The sequence below is a fragment of the Bubalus kerabau genome, chromosome 1 (assembly GCF_029407905.1).
Source record: "Bubalus kerabau isolate K-KA32 ecotype Philippines breed swamp buffalo chromosome 1, PCC_UOA_SB_1v2, whole genome shotgun sequence".
In the NCBI taxonomy this organism is placed as follows: Eukaryota; Metazoa; Chordata; class Mammalia; order Artiodactyla; family Bovidae; genus Bubalus; species Bubalus kerabau.
In genome coordinates this window covers 194170584-194191482 of record NC_073624.1, presented here as the reverse complement: position 1 = coordinate 194191482, position 20899 = coordinate 194170584, and the positions used below count along the sequence as shown (strand labels likewise).

Genomic DNA, 20899 nt, shown 5'->3' with positions numbered 1-20899 from the left:
ATCCTTTGTAATGTGACACTTCATAAAATAAGTAACACAGAATCTCCTAATAGCTTTTAATTGAATGATTAGATGGATTTCTTTCAAAACTCTAGTAATTAAATAATAGAAACTATTTTTAGACATTTTTACCAAGCAGTGTGCTTCCCTGGTGGCTCAGAGGTAAAGAATCTGCCTGCCAGTGCTGGAGATACAGGTTCGATCCCTGGGCTGGGACGATCCTCTGGAGAAGGGAATGGCACCCCACTCCAGTACTCTCGCCTGGGAAATCCCATGGACAGAGGTGCCTGATGGGCTACAGTCCATGGGGTCACAAAAGAGCTCAACACGACTTACTGACTAAAACAAACCAAGCAATGTACCAAGTTCTTTATATATCAGGGTATATTTTGTGAATTAATCCACAATTCAGAGCCCCTTACTTATAGATCAATCTCTCCCTTTCTAGCATTCATTGGCACCAAACTGGCTATGCAGCTCGCATTCAAGGAAGAGGATAAGACTTGAGAAAGTCCTGTGAGGAAGGAAAAGCCAAAGGAAGGGATGACTCTGTGCTGAGGAGTTCTCTCAGAGGGAAGCTGGAGAAGCAAAGCATGAGAAGCCCGGAGCGGGGACGGGGTGTCAGGTACAGCAATGGGAAGGCCAAGGGCACAGCACATCTGCCTCCTCTGGGGACTCCAGGAAGAAGTCACCTCAGAAACCCACCCCAATTGGAAGAGAACTAAAATGGTTCCTGCATGTCCCCATAAGAACTACGAGACTGCTAGAGGGTTTGGCCAGGACATTTGCAAAATACTACACTCCTGTTCATACCTAACAGATAAGCAAAAACCCTTTAAAAACATCACGCCACAGAGTTGTGAGTTTAACTGGGATTCCCCGAAGTCCTTTCCTCACCCCCTCAGCTCCTTAGCCACCATCTGCTCAGTGGCTGTTTGATCTTGTCTGGTTCCAGTGCCAGGTTTTTTCCTCAAATGCCCGTGCCTGAAAAATGCTGCTTGGTATTCTCTGGCCTCCATCAAGCCCTCAAAACTGTCTGATCATCAAACAGCTTTTCAGAGACCACCTCCTTCACAAATCATTCCTGAAACAATTACAAGAAAGAGATCAAGTTCCTTGGCTCCCATACAGATACAAAGGCATAAACTATACTTTTTAGTTTTGCAGAGTCATAAGCAAAAGAAGGTATATATTCTGCAGTCAGAAATACTTATAAATGTCAGCAATTATTTTTTAAAAGTATCATAAAGTAATACAAAATTATACGATATTGTGTCTCTGTATATCTCACTATAAACTAAACTACTAAAATCTCACTATGATCTCCAAAACTATAAAATGTTATCATTGAATAAGCTACAGAGTTTAAGCAAGATATGCTGTCGTAAGATTGCTTCAAGCAACTGAGATTTTCCTTTTAAAAAGGCCTAGATAATGCTTTCCATTTTCTACTTATGATTTCTAAGGTATATTGGATTTACTTCCTGGTTTACCATATAGTAACCAAGCCACGATTTGAAACCATTATAAACATTGTTGACTCAATCTTGCCCCCTACAGGGAATGTTAACTTTTTATTGAAGTCACTGGGATTTAAAAATTTGCGATATGGAGAAAACTTAAAGATAAAATTGACTCTTTTCAAATCCAATTTTGCCACCTCAGAGAGAAGCAAAGTCTATTCTAATAATGTTAAAACATCATAAATCTGTTCAAAATGACCCAACAGTAAATTTTATTTAGAATGGCTTCATCTGGGGTTCTAAATGCCAAAATTAAATCACTGATAAAATCCTGAAGATACTTCAATAAATGATTTCTCAGACTTGTCCAATTATTAGAATATTCTGGGATATTTTGTAACAATCTCATGTAAGACTAGCATTTCACAAACTTCGTTTTACAGTGGAATTACTTTGGGGGCTTTAAGAATTAAATGCCAATGCTCAAGTGTGGGTCCCACTGCTCAAGATTCTTGTTTAATCGATCTGGATGAAGCTTCCTGGAGATGATAATATACAACCATGGCTGAAAATCATTGTATTTGGAACACTCAATTTGGGCATCTAGGATATAGGAATAACAATCAGTATTTTGGGCCAAAAAACCCAGGTGATTCTTATGACCAAAGACAGGTAAACAGTGATCTAGCCCAGTGACCTTATTTTTCAAATAAGAGATTACTTATGAACTGACCTGCTCTGGTGGCTCAGTCAGTAAGTAATCTGAATGTAATGCAGGAGACAAAGGTTCGATCCCTGAGTCAGGAAGATCCCCTGGCAAAGGACATGGCAGCCCACTCCAGTATTCTTGCCTGGGAAATCCCATGGACAGAGGAACCTGGTGGGCTACAATCCATGGGGTCACAACAGTTGGACACGACTTAGCGACTAATCTACCACCACCATCTGCTGCTGCTGCTGCTGCTAAGTTGCCTCAGTTGTGTCCGACTCTATGCAACCCTATAGACAGCAGCCTACCAGGCTCCTCCATCCATGGGATTTTCCAGGCAAGAGTACTGGAGTGGGTTGCCATTGCCTTGCTAGAGCGTACTTAATATATCAAATTCTAATTAAAATTTCTCTGTGACATTGAGAACTTAATTTTTCTTAAGATAAAAACAATGTTCAAAATTTGGAATGTGCCTTGTATGCTATTTCTAAATCAGAGGAAGATATTCACAAACATTCAGCTTTGCCCATATGGAAGAATGTTGCATGCATTAAGCCATGACATTAAGTATGGTCATGGGAAACATAGTTTTTCATCCACAGAAGATGAGGCACCCATAGAACCAGTGCTTCTTGGTACCATAATGTGCACTTAATAAGCCACCACAATCATACTTGTAAATGTCAACTTGTAAATATCACAAATCATAGCATCTTCCATGAGGAACGCCTATACCTGGCTTTCTGTGTGACTAGATTGATTTCAGGTCAAAATGTAGTATCAACTTCCTGGAAAACACAGGAGATTGAAACCATATCACAGAAACTCCCTTTCCCACAACAAACCTCAACAGCAACAAAAAAGGTCAATGCTAATAACAACAACAACAAAAATTCACTCTTAGCATCTGAAGTAGGAAGCAGTTACAAACTCCTGCCATAGTATTTGAAAATGGCAGCAAGGTACCTGCTCCCCAAATAATACAGAAAATAAGAACAATTCATCAGTATCCTGGGAAGTCTCACTAATTCTCCCTGGGGAGCTAATTAGAGTTCAGCTTATGGGGAAATTTGAAAGAATGAAAGTCCCTACTTACCAACATAATATCTCATCAGAAAGCAGAAAAACAGAGAGGAATAGCCACCGTGATCTCTACCAGATGGGAGGAAACCAGACAGTGAAGACAGGATGCTCCTTGCCACACAGGGTAATTATCCCCAGTACTCATCAGGAGAAGAGGAGACCCAGGGACTAAGGAAAAAAGATTCTCAGGGAGCAGGAGGCCAAACTGAAGCCCCTTATGATGACAATGGGGAAGACAAACTACCGCTGGAGAATAATTGGGGCACAGGGGAGAAATCAGTACCAAGCATGACTCTGAAATCAAAGGTGCGCCAGGGACTGTAGCTGAAATAGGTAGAATCACCCAAGTTTCAGGGGTATCCTCTTTGAACAGAGAATAATCCTCATACCATACAGAGTGATCCAGGCATACACCATGCGAAGAATATCCTGAGAAAGTACAGAGCACAGATGCTTTCCCTGAAGCTGCCCAGACCCCAGCTGAGATCTTCCGCTCCCCTTCTGGGCTCAGAACACCAAGTACTTAAATCCCTGGCTCTCAAACAGGAGCAAACACAGGAAGACAACTCTTAGGTAATTTAGGAAGGGAGAAAAGGAAAATTCACTTTTACCAAATTGGTGCAAATAGAAGCTCTGGACAGAGCTGCCCATTTTAAGCAAACATAAGACAAAAAGAAATTGGACAGAACCTACCTAATATATTATCATTTTTTTTAAGGCACAAAGCAGATTAAGAATACAAGAATGCTCCATTATAGGAAGAAAGAATAATCAAGGAAATGGAAAATAATTATGCATCATTAGTATAATGTTTTTAGGGCCTTTTAGGAAATGCCCCTTTTTCACACTGAGGAAGATCTCTTTTATTCTCCAGTTGGTTGACAGTTTCAGGAATGGATTTTGTCAAATGTTTTTCCTACATCTATCTGGATAATCATGTGATCTTTAAAATTTGCTGATATGGTGAGTTACACTGATTTTTTATTCTAGGATTAGTATGGGGGCTTTCCTGATGGCTTAGCAGGTAAAGAATCCAACTGCAATGCAGGACACACAGGACATACAAGTTCGATCCCTGGGTCTGGAAGATTCCCTGGAGTAAGAAGTGGCAACTACTCCAGGATTCTTGCCTGGAGAATGCCATGGACAGAGGAGCCTGGCGGGCTACAGGGCATGGAGTCACAAAGAGTCGGACACAACTGAGCAACTGAGCACAAGTATGCTGAGATAACATACTCTCTTTCAATATACTGTTGGTGTGCTTTGCTAAAATTGGGACATTTTGCCTCAAGAAAAATATTTGTATGCCATTTTCTTTTTCTTGCAATGCCATTTTCCGGCTTTGGTCTCAAGGTAATTTGGCTTCCTAGAATGAATTGGTAAGTTTTAACTCCTGTTTCTTTTCTAGAAAAACCTGCCTTTAGGATTGACATTATTTCCTTCTTAAATGTTCAGTAGAATGGACCAATGAAGTTGAGTCAGGATTTTTCTTTATAAGAAGGTTTTTTACTACATATTCAACTTCTTTAATTGGTATAGGGATATCTGTGCTATTTTTTCTCGTGAACTTTGTTGATTTACATCTTTCAAGAAACTGTCCACTTCATTTTTATTAGCCTGAAGTTGTTCATGGTATTGCCTCAGTTCACTCATTAGTAAAGTCTGTATTAATGTTACCTCTCATACTCTTTATACTGATAATTTGTGTCTTTACTTTTCCCTTGTTAGTGTAATAAAACTTTATTGATTTTTTTCAATGAACCAGCTTTCGGTTTCAGTGATTTTCTCATTTTTTTACGTTTCCCTACTTCATTTGCTTTTACTCTGACCTTTATTATTTCTTTTCCTCTGCTTACCTTTGGCTTAATTTGTTATTCTTCTTCTAATTTTTTAATGAAGAAGTTGAGACCACTGATTTAAGACCTCTCCTTCTTATAATATAGACCTTTAGAACTATACAATTCCCTCTAAACATTTCTCCAGTGGCATCTCATAAAATTTGATACTGTTTTCATTTTTGTTCAGTTCAAAATGCTTTCTAATTTCCCCTTTGATTTCTTCTTCAATCCATGGATACTAGAAATGGGTTTACACAGCTTCTGAATGTTTGGGTATTTTCCAGAGATCTTTCTATTATTGCTTTCTGATTTAATTCTGCTGTGAACTGAGAAGACACTTTGAATATACTTAAAGAATCTGTCAGGCTATGCCTGGGTTCTTTCTGCCCACAGCACAGCCTGGAAAAAACTCCCCTGAGCAAGCAAGCTTGAAAATCTAGCTGAGTCCTTCTTTCAAGGATCACTTTCTGTTGTTACCTGAGATCCAGTATCTTGAAATGCATTGTTTCATATATTTTACTCTATTTTCCAATTCTTCTCAGGCAGGAGGCTGAATCTGAATCCTGTCAGTCCATCTTCGCTGGAAATACAAGTCTCAAATTTGTTTTAAGTATTATGAGTTTTGAATGAACATTTTAGCAGATCACACACATAAAGAAATTCTGGGTAGAAACATTCAGAGGTATAATCAAAAATGTACATATCAAAAAGATTTCCCTAGGCCAAAAGAATATAAAATAACAAGCCATCTCTTTCATTCAATTGGAATCGTATACCTAACATTCCCATGAATTAATACAATATATTGCTAAAGAGTAGAAACACATTACTTCTGTAATTTTGTGTTTCAGTTGAAATAAAGTTGTGATTAAGTGTGTGAGTTGTGATGGTATACCACTGTGTTCAAATCCGACTTACTTCAATTGATTTTCTGAGTGAATTTCAGCAAATTGTTCTACCTCCTTGTGCCTCAGTTTTCTCTTGTAATATGATGTTTAAAAATATCTTTGCGCTGGTGTAAGTATTAATTCCTCTAAAGAACTTATCACAATCACCAATATTACATAATTTTCCATTTCAAACTAATAGTGATTTAACTTATGCAGATATAAATCATAATCTGACTGAACGGACTATGCAAAGGTGACAGATTCGTAGCTATTATCCAACTGACATGCAAGCAATGAGCTCTACTGAATGATGTCTCTGCCTTCAGCCTCTCAAACTTCCATTTCTTTTTGTTTGCCACTTCAGGTTGACCTTTACAGAGCACTTCTTTTAAATTTAGAAGTCCTTCACAATCCCTCTCCCCTGAATAGAGAGCAGCCTCTTGACTTTGGCATTCCAGACTTCATACATTAAGGTTCAAGCCTCTTTTTCCAGCCTCATCTTCTCCTCATCCCTTTCACCAGGGTCGTAGAGCCATACTGAAAAATAAGCATCCATGAACATTCAAAGACCTTTACTACATCTGTACTTTTTTTCATCCTATTTCTTCTACGTGGAACTGCTGTGGTTATGGAGTCACACATACTGTCTGCCTTTTATATACTGCACTATGTGGAGCACAGGAACACAAAAGCAACTTAAGATAAAAAGCTTTGCTCGCAAAAAGCTCACAGCTAAGAAAGCAAGCAGGCACAACCCAAAGATGAAGGAAGCTAGTCTAAAGGAATGGGACATACAGCAGGTCTACTCAAAAGAAGAGCAGGCCTAACTATTCCAAGAAAAGTAAGGTAAGGCAGGGAGGCAGGTGGTGGTCAAAGAAAGCTTCACAGAGAAACTGTTTTCTGGACTGTTTGAAGACCCTTCCGACCTATTCCTATTAGATTTAGCAATGTACAAGCCCACTGATTACAAGTACCTTGAGTGAAATAAACTCTACTATATATTAGTTACACTGTGAAATGCTTGGAACAAGACCCTGTGCACAGGGAAGGCCGAAACTAAGACTAAAGAGACCAGTACAACGGTAACTACTAATAGTAACATGGATATTTACAGTAGCAATACTTCAAAACAAGATGAGCAGGGTCTAAAAATTCAACTGCCTAGCATGCAAGGCCTGGAGGAGGGCATGGCAACCCACTCCAATATTCTTGCCTGGAGAATCCCCATGGACAGAGGAGCCTGGCGGGCTACAGTCCATGGGGTCGCAAAGAGTCGGACACGACTGAGTGACTAAGCACAGCACAGCATGCAAGGCAGTGATGACGATATATGATATTTTTCATTTGATAGGTATTATTAGAAAAAAATCCACTACAAAAATTCAAACAGTGAAACTTAACACTGTTCACAACTGATGTACTCTGATCTGAGACATTCCTAGTAACGCTGGAACAATCTCCCTCATCCATAAAGACTATTTTGTCTAGGAGAGCATATCATATCTTGGCTTTATTTCTCATAATTATAGCTTATTATTTATTAAGCCCTTACTCTATGCCAGACACTGGCTAGGCACTTTATCTTTCACTTAATTCTCATCCCGGGAATGTGAGCCACTCTTAAAATATGCTGTTTATTCTGAGTCCTTACTCTTTTAATAAAAACCGCATTAAACTTTATTTGTATGACTTAAATGCCTTTATTCCATATTTGCAATTCCATTTTTAATACTGAATTGTTATCTTTTTGATAACTAGGGGGTTCATTTAAAAGAGATTAGCATCAATAATTATCATTTATTGGATACCAGGTATTATACTATTTAGTCTTAAAAATAATTCAAGGTTGAAAGAGGAGACACTTATTATATATGCAGAAACACAGATCAGAGAGGGCGATCACATTCCCAAGGTCACATAGGTCTTAATATTAAGGTTCTATTTTGGCTATACACTGTGTTCCTAAAATACAGGAAATGTCACTCAACAGATGTCTACCATGTGTCACACACTCTGCCTATTAGGTATTAGGAGCTTAACACAGTATTGCTTTTAATCTTCCCAACAACTCTATGAGGTAGCTGCAGATCCACAATCCTTTATTTGAAACCTTTGGAAACAGGTGTTGTTTAAGAACTTTTAGTATTTGGAATTTTTAAAAATATATGATGATATAACATAAACCCCTCTCCCCACACATGCACATTTTCTTATTTCTTGCTTTTGGCTGACTCCTATGCGTTCAACCTTTCGTTATATGTCACTCATATGCGTGTCTGTCTGTGTGTGTGGCAGCTTCATCTAGTTTTCATACTAGAACTATAATGTCTCTGGTCTTGATGGTGAAATAGGAAAATGTTTATGAAGTTACACAAATATAAAATACTTGAATATTTTTATTTTGTATTGCAGGTTCCTCTGCCTCTAGGTAAATAAAGTGATAAATATACCAGAGCACTTAGAGATGGAATAAATGAAAATACTCACTGGTTTAACTCAAAGGACTTTTATAAATAAAGCATCAAGGTCTAACAGGCTGCCAACACAGTCAATCCAACTGCATAGATCGAAAGAGCACAGGCTTAAACTGGACAGTGAGAAGTGGAAGGCCTGGCCTCTCCCAGATCAGACCAGTCAATGAGCTGATCTTCTCCCAAACTTAGAGCCATTCTTTATATAGCCTGGTGCCTCCACTCTGAGTTTTAGCTTTCCAGTTCCCTGTGCTATCATTCTTCGTCCTATTCTTCTTTTCTTTTCCTTCCACTTTCCACTGCCTGCTTTTTTTTTTTCCCTTCCTCATTTTCCTTCTCTTGTGTTCTTAGTGGCATTCAAGATAAGGATGTCATCTGAGCTACTGCCAAAAAGTTAAGTTCCCACAGATCTTCTGGTATTTCTCTGATGCCCATGTAAGGTTACGTTTAGCTTAGTGAGTGCAAGGTTATAAAACGTTCAGGAGTGCAGAACTGTGTGTGTGTGTGTGTGTGTGTGTACAGCAGCATGTGAGTTTGACATCTGCAGTTGGTAATGTTCTCCCTCTGTTCCTTGCAATTTCATTCTCACTAAATCCTCTGAGCCTAAGAAAGAGGGAGACCTCTTATTTCTATAAAACAACATCAGTTCAGTAACTGTGATAACTGGTATTAATTATGGAGTTTAAATACGTTATTTAGCATGCGATTCTATCATGCTATATAGTATAATATCAACATGAGCGTTAGTCTGATACTGTTTTATTCCCATTATGATGGTTTTTTTTTTCATTCAGATTAACTGCAAGAAGACTTCTGTAATTCTCCTTTAATCAGAAACCATTTCTGAGCTCTCGCACATAAATTTGTTCCTACTCCTATTATAGTATTTTCTATGTCACATTTTACTTTAATATTTAAATAAATGATTAGGCTTATTCTTTAAATAGATAATTTGCTCCTCATAACAGGGAATATGTATTATTTGTATTTGTAAGTTGAGCTTCAAGTACTTTGCCTAATATTTAATAAATACTCAATATGTGCTAAATATTTACAAATAAATTTAGTTACCTTCCTGTATATTCTAACTTGTAGTTAAAAAAGGGAAAAATTGCAAAAGCACTAGGAAAATACTGTAAGATCTGGAAATGGGGAAGACTTTTTAAATATAAGGAATAAATATTCAATGACCCAGCAATTACATTTCTAGAATATATTCTAAGACTAAAATCAAAGATAAATACTTACCTACATAGATTTTTATCGCAGCTTTGCTAACATACAAACCAACCAACCAACAAAATGAAAAGAAAACCTGAAAATGACCTTAAATGTTAAACATTAATTAATCAGAAATATAACTACAGTAAGAAGATATATCACCACAACTGAGTTTAAGGTCTGAAATCAAATTGTTTGAGATCCTCCTTCCATTCTAATATCCCAATGCTACCAGAAGTTTGCAAGTAGGCAAAATATCCTCATCTGAGATTCTCCAGGCAATAACACTGGAATGGGTTGCCATTTCCTTCTCCAATGAGATAGAGAAAATAACTTTACAAATATCATAAGGTTGTTTAGAATGTAGAAACCTAGCCTCATTATTACAACATACAGTGTAACTATTACAATTCATATATAATATAATGCAGTTCGTAACCTGAAAGGAGAAGCAGGATATAAGCACATTTCATGTTATAGAACATGAAATATTCTTATAGTTGATTCCAGTAAGAATGGAAAGCTCCCACTCTTTGTAAGCAATATATGTGAAGTAGAATAAAGGACTCAAAGTATAACCCGAATCTTAAAAGTAACTAATTCTGGGAGAAATCATGAATAACAGCGTTTCTTATTTCTCCTTGTTTTATTTTCTAAATTATCTTATAATAAACACACGTCACCTTTAGCTAAGAACGACACCATGGGAGGAATTTTTTCTAAAAATACCGCCTATACGTTTCTTTAAAACATCAAGTCCACTGCATATTTAATTCCAAAGAGAATTCCACCTTTTTCACTATACTTAAATTCCAAGACCATGGAATAAACATTGATAAATTATTTCTGAACAAATTTGAGTCTGCTCTACAGAATCCCTAGAATTCTGGAAAACCCTAATTTGAAATCTCCACTGCTGTTCTTGGAGAATGTGGATAAGGTCTGAGTGGGTTTAATAATAGTCACAATTACTTTACCAACTGAAATATGGGTGGATGACCAAAAATATACAGAATAATTCAAGAGGTTATAATAGACCTCAAGGTGTCATCACACAATACTGGGCAGTAAATTATAATTGATGCCTTTAGGGAAGTCACCATCATCACATTCCTCCTGAATGAGGCAGTAAGAGATGCACTGTATGTCTGTCAAATGTCCACTTAAACAGGAGCGTAATAATGAACAATCAGGACCCTGACAATGAAATACTGTTTCATGATGGAGGGGGGAGTGAGCACCCTGTGACCGGAAGCATTAGAGAAGAAGTGGAGTTGACTCCTCCTGGACATGCTTTTAGACACTGAATTCATGCGTTAACTGGATGATTTTATGACAGTTACCCTGAAGGCAAAATCCATCTATTTTACATTTTCCATAAAGATGTGAAAGTTTAGATTTTGTAAACTTAAACATTTGCAACTTGATCTCACTTTTTCTTCCAATGCAGATTAAGATTAACAAAAGGAATTTTTCTTTAAAATGTCAAAAGGTTAAAAAGTAAATTTCCAATCCTCTTTAAGGCATCACTTACTGAAAGACGTACATTTTAAAGGAAATGTCACTAAGCATAAGGATATTTGAAATGTTACCAAATTTACACACTTTTCAAAAGGAGTTCATGTTTACATGCTAAACAATTTGTAGCAGTAATTTATAATATATCAGAGACCCATAATTTGAAAGGGTCTCATATATTTCTAACAGATGGTCCTTATATAAACTTCAAGGAAAATTCAATTACAAAACATGATTTCAACAATCATTCAAGGTAAAGAAGCTGAAACAGGGACCTTGAGCAGGCCGCATTTATTATCAAGTAATCACTGTTTCTAGTCTAGAAATCATTCAGGTATATTTGTTTCTTGCCTGCCTGCCCCCTCCAAGTTTCTACCAACAAATAATAAAATACATTTTAAGCGTTAAGAGAAAAAAACACTGAGTCTTGATATATAATAATGATTCAATTTCTACATGTTCTCAGGTGTACATTAAGTACAATATTTATCTTTTTTCAAATGCCATCTGTTTGAAGAGAGAAGCAAAAAGAATTAAGTATCTTCATGTGCCTTGGACACAGCTAAGTCATTTTATAATCTGCATTTTATAATCAGCTTGAGACCACAAGAACTCTTTCTTTAATGCTAAGTATAAAAGGTCATTGTACGTATCAGCAAGAGGAGAAAACTCCAAAGAGGTTCAGCTTACACAGTACCAAGATTCAGGTTAAACACTACAATCATGCCAGTCATTAACACCACCCAGTCTCTATCTCCAGGCAGGAAACCAGTCTGCCAGAAGCCCAGATAACTGGAAAAATTGTCAGGTTTATCATACTACTGGATCCCAAGAGACCAATTTAAAGGGAAATTGTGTGTTCTGCACTAAGAAGAAAAGTATCTCTAATTTTACAAAAGTCTTTTTTTTAGAGGAACAAAGAACATATGTTTTTAAATTTAGTAATTGAAAAATAGGGCTTCCCAGGTGGCGCTAGTGGTAAAGAACCCACCTACCAATGCAGGAGACATTAGAGACGCTGGTTTGATCCCTGGGCTGGGAAGATCCCCTGAAGAAGGGCATGGCGACCCACTCCAGTATTCTTGCCTGGAGAATCTCATGGACAGAGGAGCCTGGCAGGCTGCAATCCATAGGGTCACAAAGAGTCGGACATGACTGAAGCAACTTCACACGCACGCAAATTGAAAAAGACAATATGAATCTTAAATGCAAACTGGGCACACAGGGCTATTCACTAACCTCAACATAAGTAAGTTCTTCTTTTTGTAGCTATTCAGTGTTTCTTGAGAAAAACTAGGAACTTCACTCTCAGTGGGATTAGCTATCACACATTAAATATTCAATTAAAAATATATTTTAAGAACATTAAAGTTCACAGTTGCAATCTCAGGTTGGAAATTGCTAATTCCTTCTCTGGAAGAAATGAAGTTTTAGAATTTTCATCTGAAGGTGAATACGTAAAAAGATTTTTAAGAAGCAAACCCACGTTAAAAAAGAAATACTTCAGGCCAGTTTGTTACTTAATTTTGGAGTTCTTCTGAAAACACGCTACTGTACATGTAAAATATATTTTAATGTCTTTATTAAGTTTCCATAAATTTAGTAAGGACAAACAAACCCAATGAATGAATAACTGTTGCAGACAGAATAATGATGTAATGCCTGGAAGCCTCTTTGTCAAAAAAACTACCCAATTCCTTTGTCAATTAGGAATTGAATTTGAAATCTGCTTTAGGATGAAAGTACTGAAAAGTTTACATGATCTCCAGAAAAACGAACATGATCTCCATCAATTATAACTATGTTTTAAATTTTAAATTTTACTATTTTTCCATTCTATGGTGTTTAAATAAACATCATCTCAGAAATTTGTTTTATTCCATTCTCAACAACTTATCACTTTATGCTAACATTTCATAATTAATTTTTCTTCCCCAAATAAAAGCATCTGGTGAAGACATTTAAATTTCTCCTAAGTATAACTATAAACTCTGTCATCTGTGGAATGTACTTCGGTCCCAAGAAATCTCAATTACCCCAGAAATAATATAAATATCTTAATGTACATATACATACAAGTGTATGTTAAAAGGCTGCATACATCTTACTTTTCAAACTTTACCATATAATTCTAATTTCTCAGCTGCTTCTTGAGCTTTAACCTGAATGCCAGGATTAAGTTTTGTCAGTGTAATGGATATAATTTGAAAAACATAAGGTTTCTTTGCAATTCAAAGCCTCTGTACATACATAAACCATCACCACTATTTATCTGTAACATTTCAATGACATAACTTCATATACTCAAAGTTTCACGACAGAGAAAGCACTATACAACTTTAGATGCTATGACAAATCCTGGAAAAGTAAATTGAATATATATGCAATTATGAAAGATTATGTAATACTGATTTTAGTTTAAGCTTATTTTACTTTTATGGTTCAGTGGTAAATAGTTGTTTATCACATTTTATAAAATTCATCTTCTTTGATATGCCCTTTTGCAATACATTAACATTACTAATAGTTCACTTATTGCATCAACACTGGGGATTTTCAGTACTCTACAGGTCACAAGCTTTGCTGCTATTTAAATTATGATAAACTGGTTTCAAATGGGCTTGACCAACAGTTTACACAAATAAGGTAGACAAGGATGGAAACCCACCCAGCGCCCATTCCTCTACCCCTTTTCTCCTACCCACCACAACTTCCACTGGGTTGAGACCAAACTCCCCCTTTCAGGTGACTCTGGGAAGCTTTCATCATCTCCTGCTCCAAACATATGTCCTGATACGTTTACATGGAGCATATTAATACCATTCCTCTTATCAGGGATTGGTTCAAAAACTCAAGATGAAGCCGATCAGCCTATGAAATAACTGAAGGCTATTACTGGCCCATAGTTAGAGGAGAGGTTTTCTCTCTCTAGATGTGAACAAGAAAGCACGTTGCATTAGTTATAGCTGACAGTCATTTCACAACCATACAGAACTGGTGGGTGGGGCAAAACTGATGCACGAAGGAAAGCAGGGCCAGGAGAAGTAGAACAACTGAATGAAAGCCTTGATCACGTCCTACCTGAAGCCCACTGACTCTGGACACTTTGTTATGCAAAGTAATACATTTCCTTGTTGGTTAGGTTCATTTACTTCAGGTTTTTGCTGGTCTTGCAACCAAGAACATATTACATCTTTACATCTTTTTTTAACTGAGGCAGTGCTCCCAACAGTGACTCCTAATTTGAACTCCAAATTATTAGAATTTGCCATCCAGTCACTCACTCAAAATTACCCCACAGCCATAGCACCAGAGTTGGCCTTCTAAACTGAGGTTGCTCTGGTGGAAAAAACTGAGATACTTCAGCTGCTATTCGCTACATCACAAAATCTGACTATGCAAGTTACAGACATAATCAAAGAATGAAAACATTGTTTCATTAGAAGAATTTTCATTGGGTAATAAAAATATTACACATATTTACAATAAGATAGACACAACTGACGTGACTTAGCAGCAGCAGCAGCAGCAGACTGCTCCAAAGGGAGGTTCTTTTTTCTCTTCTTACCTCTTTCACACTGTGGACCAGTGAATCCATAAACACAGGCACAGCGGTTAGGTCCGATACAACGTCCACCATTCTGACATCCATTTTCACAGACAGCTGCACACAAACACAGCAAGAAGCTCATTATACAGTAAAAGTCCAAGTATAATGTAGGAGTGTAGATATGTAGTTGATAATGGATCTTACCTCCAAAACATGTCCCATCATGCATTTAAATACATATATTTCATTGTATATTGAGACTAAAACCTCCACAATTCACATAAATCACCTTGTTATGCAATCATTCGGTAAGTTTTTTTTTTTTTTCCTATAAATCAGAATCACAAGAATTGGCTGACTCTGATCATACAGTTAGAATACAATGATTTAATCCTCTATTTCAGTTCTATGAACCCTACAATCTATTTTCATAGGTAAAAGGTGATTAAAATATGAAAGAAGATTGCAGACTCTAGAGAACAGAGAGAGGGAGAAAACTCTCCACAGGGTATAAGTTCACAGAAACAACTGTAAGTATTTGAATATTTTGATTTCTAAAGATATACTGCAAATGAGTAACACTTACCTAATGTAATTAATCAAAAGGAAAAGAATTTTCTTTAAATACTATCAAGGTGTAAGAGATGTAAATGAAAGTCACTGTCCCAGACATGCTCCCTCATTAAACACATGCTAGCCCTTAAGACATGAATGGGAAAACACATCCATGACTGACCCTCAGGATCTATCCCTGGGGAGGCGAAAGGAGGGCTTCTCTCAGGGTTTTCCAAGACAGAGCTTCCAAATGCTTCTCCAGGTGGAGAAGAGGGCTGGATAAGCCTGGACCATGTCCTCAGAGAGCTCGCTCAGTACAGGTAAATACCAGGCTCACCTACACAGGTCAGACTAACAATGCCTCTCTTCTCACGAATTTTTTCTACTGGTGTGGAAAACATAGTTATTATTCATAAAAATTATGTTAACAGGTAACATGGCTTTCTGTTACTTGAAAGGAAATAATTTTTTTAAATTTCTCAATTTTAATTTTTAACACAGCAAATATCAGCAGGTATAACCCATTTAAACAAAAGGTCCTTGGCATCTTCAGTAATTGAAGAAAGTATCAAGAGCTTCTCTGAACAAGAATGGGACAAGCCAATACAGCCATTGCTTCTATTCCTGCTCTCACATGAGAGAGCGTGCTTCCAGCAGAGTGACTGCAGGGAGGGTGTCTTTGTATTCCTTCATTTGCTACAGTACTTGATATACTGCAGATTCTCAAAATCTCCTGCCATATGTCAAAATCTTGCATCCTTCTTCCCACTTTTTTTGGGAGGTGGAACAACAAAGTGAATAGATAAAGGAGTTCTGCTGTGTTCAGCACATCTCAATCACATCATCTTTCAATTCTCAGCTTCCCTGCCTGTAAAGTAGAGCTAATAGTTTGAAGATAAAATAAAATGGTGTAAAAAACAAAATGCACAGTGGCTATGCTTTAAGGTGTTCTACAATCTTAATTCCCCTTCCTTTTTATACTGAAAAGGATCTGTATGGAAAACATGACGTGCTCTATAGCAACCAAAGTTTACACTGAAGAGCAACAGCCAAAGAAGAGAAGCAGACAATACAGATAAAAGTGGACCAAAGGGGGATAAAAGAAGCAATTTCCTTCTTTTGAATGAATTATGATGAAAGTTACTTTATAAAGTAATGTTTTGGTAACAAAACAAGACAGAAACAAATGTACCTCTCAACTGGAGTTGAAAATAAACTTGTATAAGCCTAAATTTCCACCATGGAAAGAATGCTGACCACACAGGAAGAGAGAAAAGTACTTACACCTAGTGTGGGACAAAGCAAAAGGCAGGGGAGAAAAAGAAGACTATGGAAAGAAGTATGAACTGCCTACCATGATCTGAGGAAAAGGGAGAAGCAAGCCCTATTTCAAGATGGTCAGACTGTGAAACAGAACCCTGATCATGACTGCTGAAACCTGAATATTTTTATTCAATGAATATTTAATGAGTACCCACTCTGTGCTCGGTAATAGAACCCTGATCATGACTGCTGAAGTTTGAATATTTCTATTCAGTAAATATTTACTGAGCACCTACTCTGTGCTCAGAAATATGACAAGTGTCTGTTTTTATCAGACAGACTCCTGTACCACTCAACATAAGTAAAAACAGTGAGGCCTAAGTCAAATCTGAAATTATCATTACTTCCTACTACACAAACATCAGATATAAAAAAGATGCTAAACCAGATTTGTTGTTCAGTCTCCTCGTCATGTTCAACTCTTCGCAACCCCATGAACTGTGGCACACCAGGCTCCCCTGTCCTTCACTATCTCCTGGAGTTTGCTCAAATTAATGTCCACTGAGTCAGTGATGCCATCCAACCATCTATTCCTATTGCCCCTTTCTCCTCCTACTCTCAATCTTTCCCAGAATCTGGGTCAAAAATGTTAAAAAAAGAAAGAAAAGTCTGTTGTTTCCACACAAGACAATATAAATCTCTACTCCTGGTGCTACCTTTTTCCTTTGTCTTCCAGGTTATCATGCTCTCCCAGTTTTCCTCCTGTCTCACTACCTACTCTTTCTCACTCTTTGCTGGTTTCTCCTTCCTCGTCTCCACCTCAAAATGCTGGGCAACAATCAGGGTTCCGACTACAGCCCACTTCTCTTCTCTACCTGCACCAACTTCCTAGTGTTCTTTGTCCAGGCCCACGATGAAAATGCTAGCCGTATCAAAATTCAATCTATATGCTCCCAAACTCGTATGTCTACCTCTGACCTCTCTCCTAAGGGCTGAGCTCATAGATCTTTTCACTTAGAAGTCTAACAGACTTCTTCATCAAATCCAAAACAAAAACTCTTGACACCCCACGCTCTGAGCCCCACCTGACCCCCGTCCCACCTAATCCCCACTCAGTCTTTTGTGTATCAGAAAATGGCATCACCATTCAGCCCAGAGCTCAACTCAAGTCTTCCAGTCGTCATTATGGATCTCTGGTTTTCCTTTTAGTCTCATGCATCACACCCATTCCATCAGTACACACCTCCTTCCATATATTCCACCTTCAGTGAAAGCTCAGTCTAAGCAAAAATCACATCCTGAGTTACTACAGCATCATATACCAGATGGAGAAGGAAATTGCACCCCACTCCAGTGTTCTTGCCTGGAGAATCCCATGGACGGAGAAGCCTGGTAGGCTGCAGTCCATGGGGTCGATAAGTGTAGGATGCGAATGAACGACTTCACTTTCACTTTTCACTTTCATGCATTGGAGAAGGAAATGGCGACCCACTCCAGTGTTCTTGCCTGGAGAATCCCAGGGACGGCGGAGCCTGGTGGGCTGCCGTCTATGGAGTCGCACAGAGTCGGACACGACTGAAGTGACTTAGCAGCAGCAGCAGCATCTACCAGAATCACTGGTCTAGCCTCCTAACTGACCCTTTTTATTTTTTTTCTTTCCCTTTCTACAATCCAGTTTCAATACAGCAGCCAAAGTGGTTCTTTTTAAATGTTAATCAGGTCGTCTCACTCTACTGCTTAAACTGTACCAATAGCATCACATAATATTTAGAGTATTGTCCAAATTTCTTTCCTTGGTTTATAAGGCCTGACTGACACCTCTGTCTCTGAACTCCCCTATTCATTGAAAAATCATTTCATAGCCCTTTACTGTCGTATTACAATAGATTTGAGTAATAAAATATAATTGAGCAAAGGACAATTTATAAGCTTGGCTCTCCAGGGTTAAATTTGGGATATCCTAAAGAGAGAGAGAGAGATCACTGCAAACATTACCATTTTTTCAGAAAGGCATCCATGTTTTATGGAACTAGATAAATGAAAATCAGCTAAATATTTAATTGTAATATATGTCAAATTTGATAAAGCCCTAGTGGTACTCAACAACATCAATACTCTAAAACAAAAATTTTTAGGAGCTGGAAAAAATTATCTATTCAGCTATAAGGTATGTCTTTTCTACATAAAACTATTTTTTAAAGGATCACACATTTTACAAGACCTTAATTATGACTCGGTATGAAATACCCACTCAATCAAATTATTCGAATAAATCGAGTTTATTCTAATGTTGCTTACGTTGTCCACAGTAAGTTCCAATATATCCCTTCTGGCACTGGCAATGGTCATCCGCACAGGTCCCACCATTCATGCACCTAATGCTGCACTGCTGAACTGCAAAGAACAAAAAACATAAAATTATCAATCACCAAAACTATAGTATCTGTGAGAGTTATAAAACTATAATAAATGCCCAATTAATGACAAGTGTACTCTACAGAAGTAAATGTTATGACCCAAGCATGCATTTATTTATTTGTAAGTACACAGATGAGCATATCTGTGACAACATGTTATTTAGTATGTATTTAAAATCTATTACACTTTTAATGTTAAAGGAAGGAAATCTAAGGTGACTGGAAGTGTAAGTTCTAGGATGCAGGAGGCACTCAAGTATCCATTCAGAATGCCATGGCTGAGTGCTGGGCACTGCCATCCATCCAGTGCTTAAGCAATTGCTTCTCTTTCTCTCAAATCAAGTCTTTTAACAAGGTCTGTAGGTTCCACTGGAAAATATATGTCAAATCCTTCTCCTTTCTGTTGCCACTGATATTGTGTGGTTCAGCTACCCTCATCTCTTACTTGGATTGTTGCAGTCACCTCCTGATGAGTTCCCTAGCTTCTACTCTTGCCCTTTTCAAATTCCTTCTCTGCAAAGCAACTACAGTCATCTTGTAATAATACAAATAGCACTGCTTCCCTGTCTTATTTAAACCCTTTTAATGTCACATTTGGGATAGAACGCAAATCCTTCCATGACCGAGGCGGCCATGTATTATCTATCTGGATTTGCCTGCTTCTCTAAGATCTCCTTTTCCCAACCTGCCTCTTTGTCATCACATGAAACTTTTAGTTTCTCAAGTGGAGGAAAGATGTTTTGATTTGCTCCTTTCTCTCCCTGTGAGGATCCCTCCCTGGTTCATCCTAGTCCTTCCGAACTCAGCTTCAATGTCATGTCGCATCAGCACGATCTTGTCTATCTCTTGTGTCTATATTCTTCCTTGGTTCCAGGCTGTTCTTCACAGCCAAGTTTCCTTCCAAGAACTAACCACAATCTCTAATGACACTGTGGGGTTTCTTCACTTGTGTTTTGTCTGTCTCTCTACAGGAATGTAAGCTCCGTGACAGTGAATACCAAGCCCATTATGATAGCAAGGCATTGAGTTCAGTGCTATTTGCTGGGACCATGGCAACTGTGGAAGAAACAGACTGTTGTCAGCCACGGATCAAGAGTCTCAGGCCACAGTTTTGGATGCCTACTACTCATTCAAGTGGAGATGTCCAGTAGGAAATGGGACACGTGAATATGAAGCCCAGTGGACGCATCTACTCTAGAGATAATCGTTATGAGTTAGCAACATACTGGTTAGTGCTTGCCCAGTCACTCAGTCACGTACAACTCTTTGTGACCCCGTGGACAGAGGACCTGCCAGGCTCCTCTGTCCATGACGGTTCTCCAGGCAAGAATAATGGAGTGGGTTGCCATTTCCTTCTCCAGGTATCTTCCTCACCCAAGGATCGAACCCGTCTCTTGCATCTCCTGCACGGGCAGGTGGATTACCACTGCACCACTGGGAAGGCCCATATTAGTAGTAGCTGAAGACATATATGTAAATGAGTTCACCTAGGGAGGACAGAACTTCTGGGAATACTTAACTGTGAATGTAAGGCTAATAAAGGGGATACAGAAAGGACACTAAGAAAAATTGATCAAGAAAAGGAGTGCTGGGAGCCATTACTTTCATATAAGCCAAGGGAAAAGAGAGCATTTCAAGAAGATAGTGATTAATGGTGCTAAATGCTTTGTGAAGTTGGAGCACTATGAGGACTAGAGAGGAGAAAAAAGTTTCTGATGGAAAAGCAGTCAGTATTACTCAATGCCAAATGACTCAGGGATTCTCCTATTAAATTGTATACCACAAACTGAAGGTCAACCAATGATTCTTCAGCTGTCCCGCTAGAGGAATTAAACTGAATTGTAAAAACGTTTCTCCAGGATTGGGCGTTTTGCTGAGGGTGTATTTGAGAAAACTAAGAGAAGAGAATAATGAAGATATG

The 20899-nt window shown here is 38.0% G+C and overlaps 1 protein-coding gene across 1 annotated transcript in view; it reads right to left on the bottom strand.

Moving 5' to 3' along the window:
- The window catches only part of FBN2 (fibrillin 2), a 224886-nt gene that overhangs the window by 195813 nt on the left and 8174 nt on the right, over positions 1-20899 (bottom strand). Inside the window, exons 4-5 of the mRNA XM_055548444.1 lie at positions 18860-18955; positions 14762-14857 (exon numbers count right to left, since the gene is read on the bottom strand). Coding sequence (XP_055404419.1) covers positions 14762-14857; positions 18860-18955 — 192 coding nt within the window. The remainder of the gene's footprint in view (positions 1-14761; positions 14858-18859; positions 18956-20899) is intronic.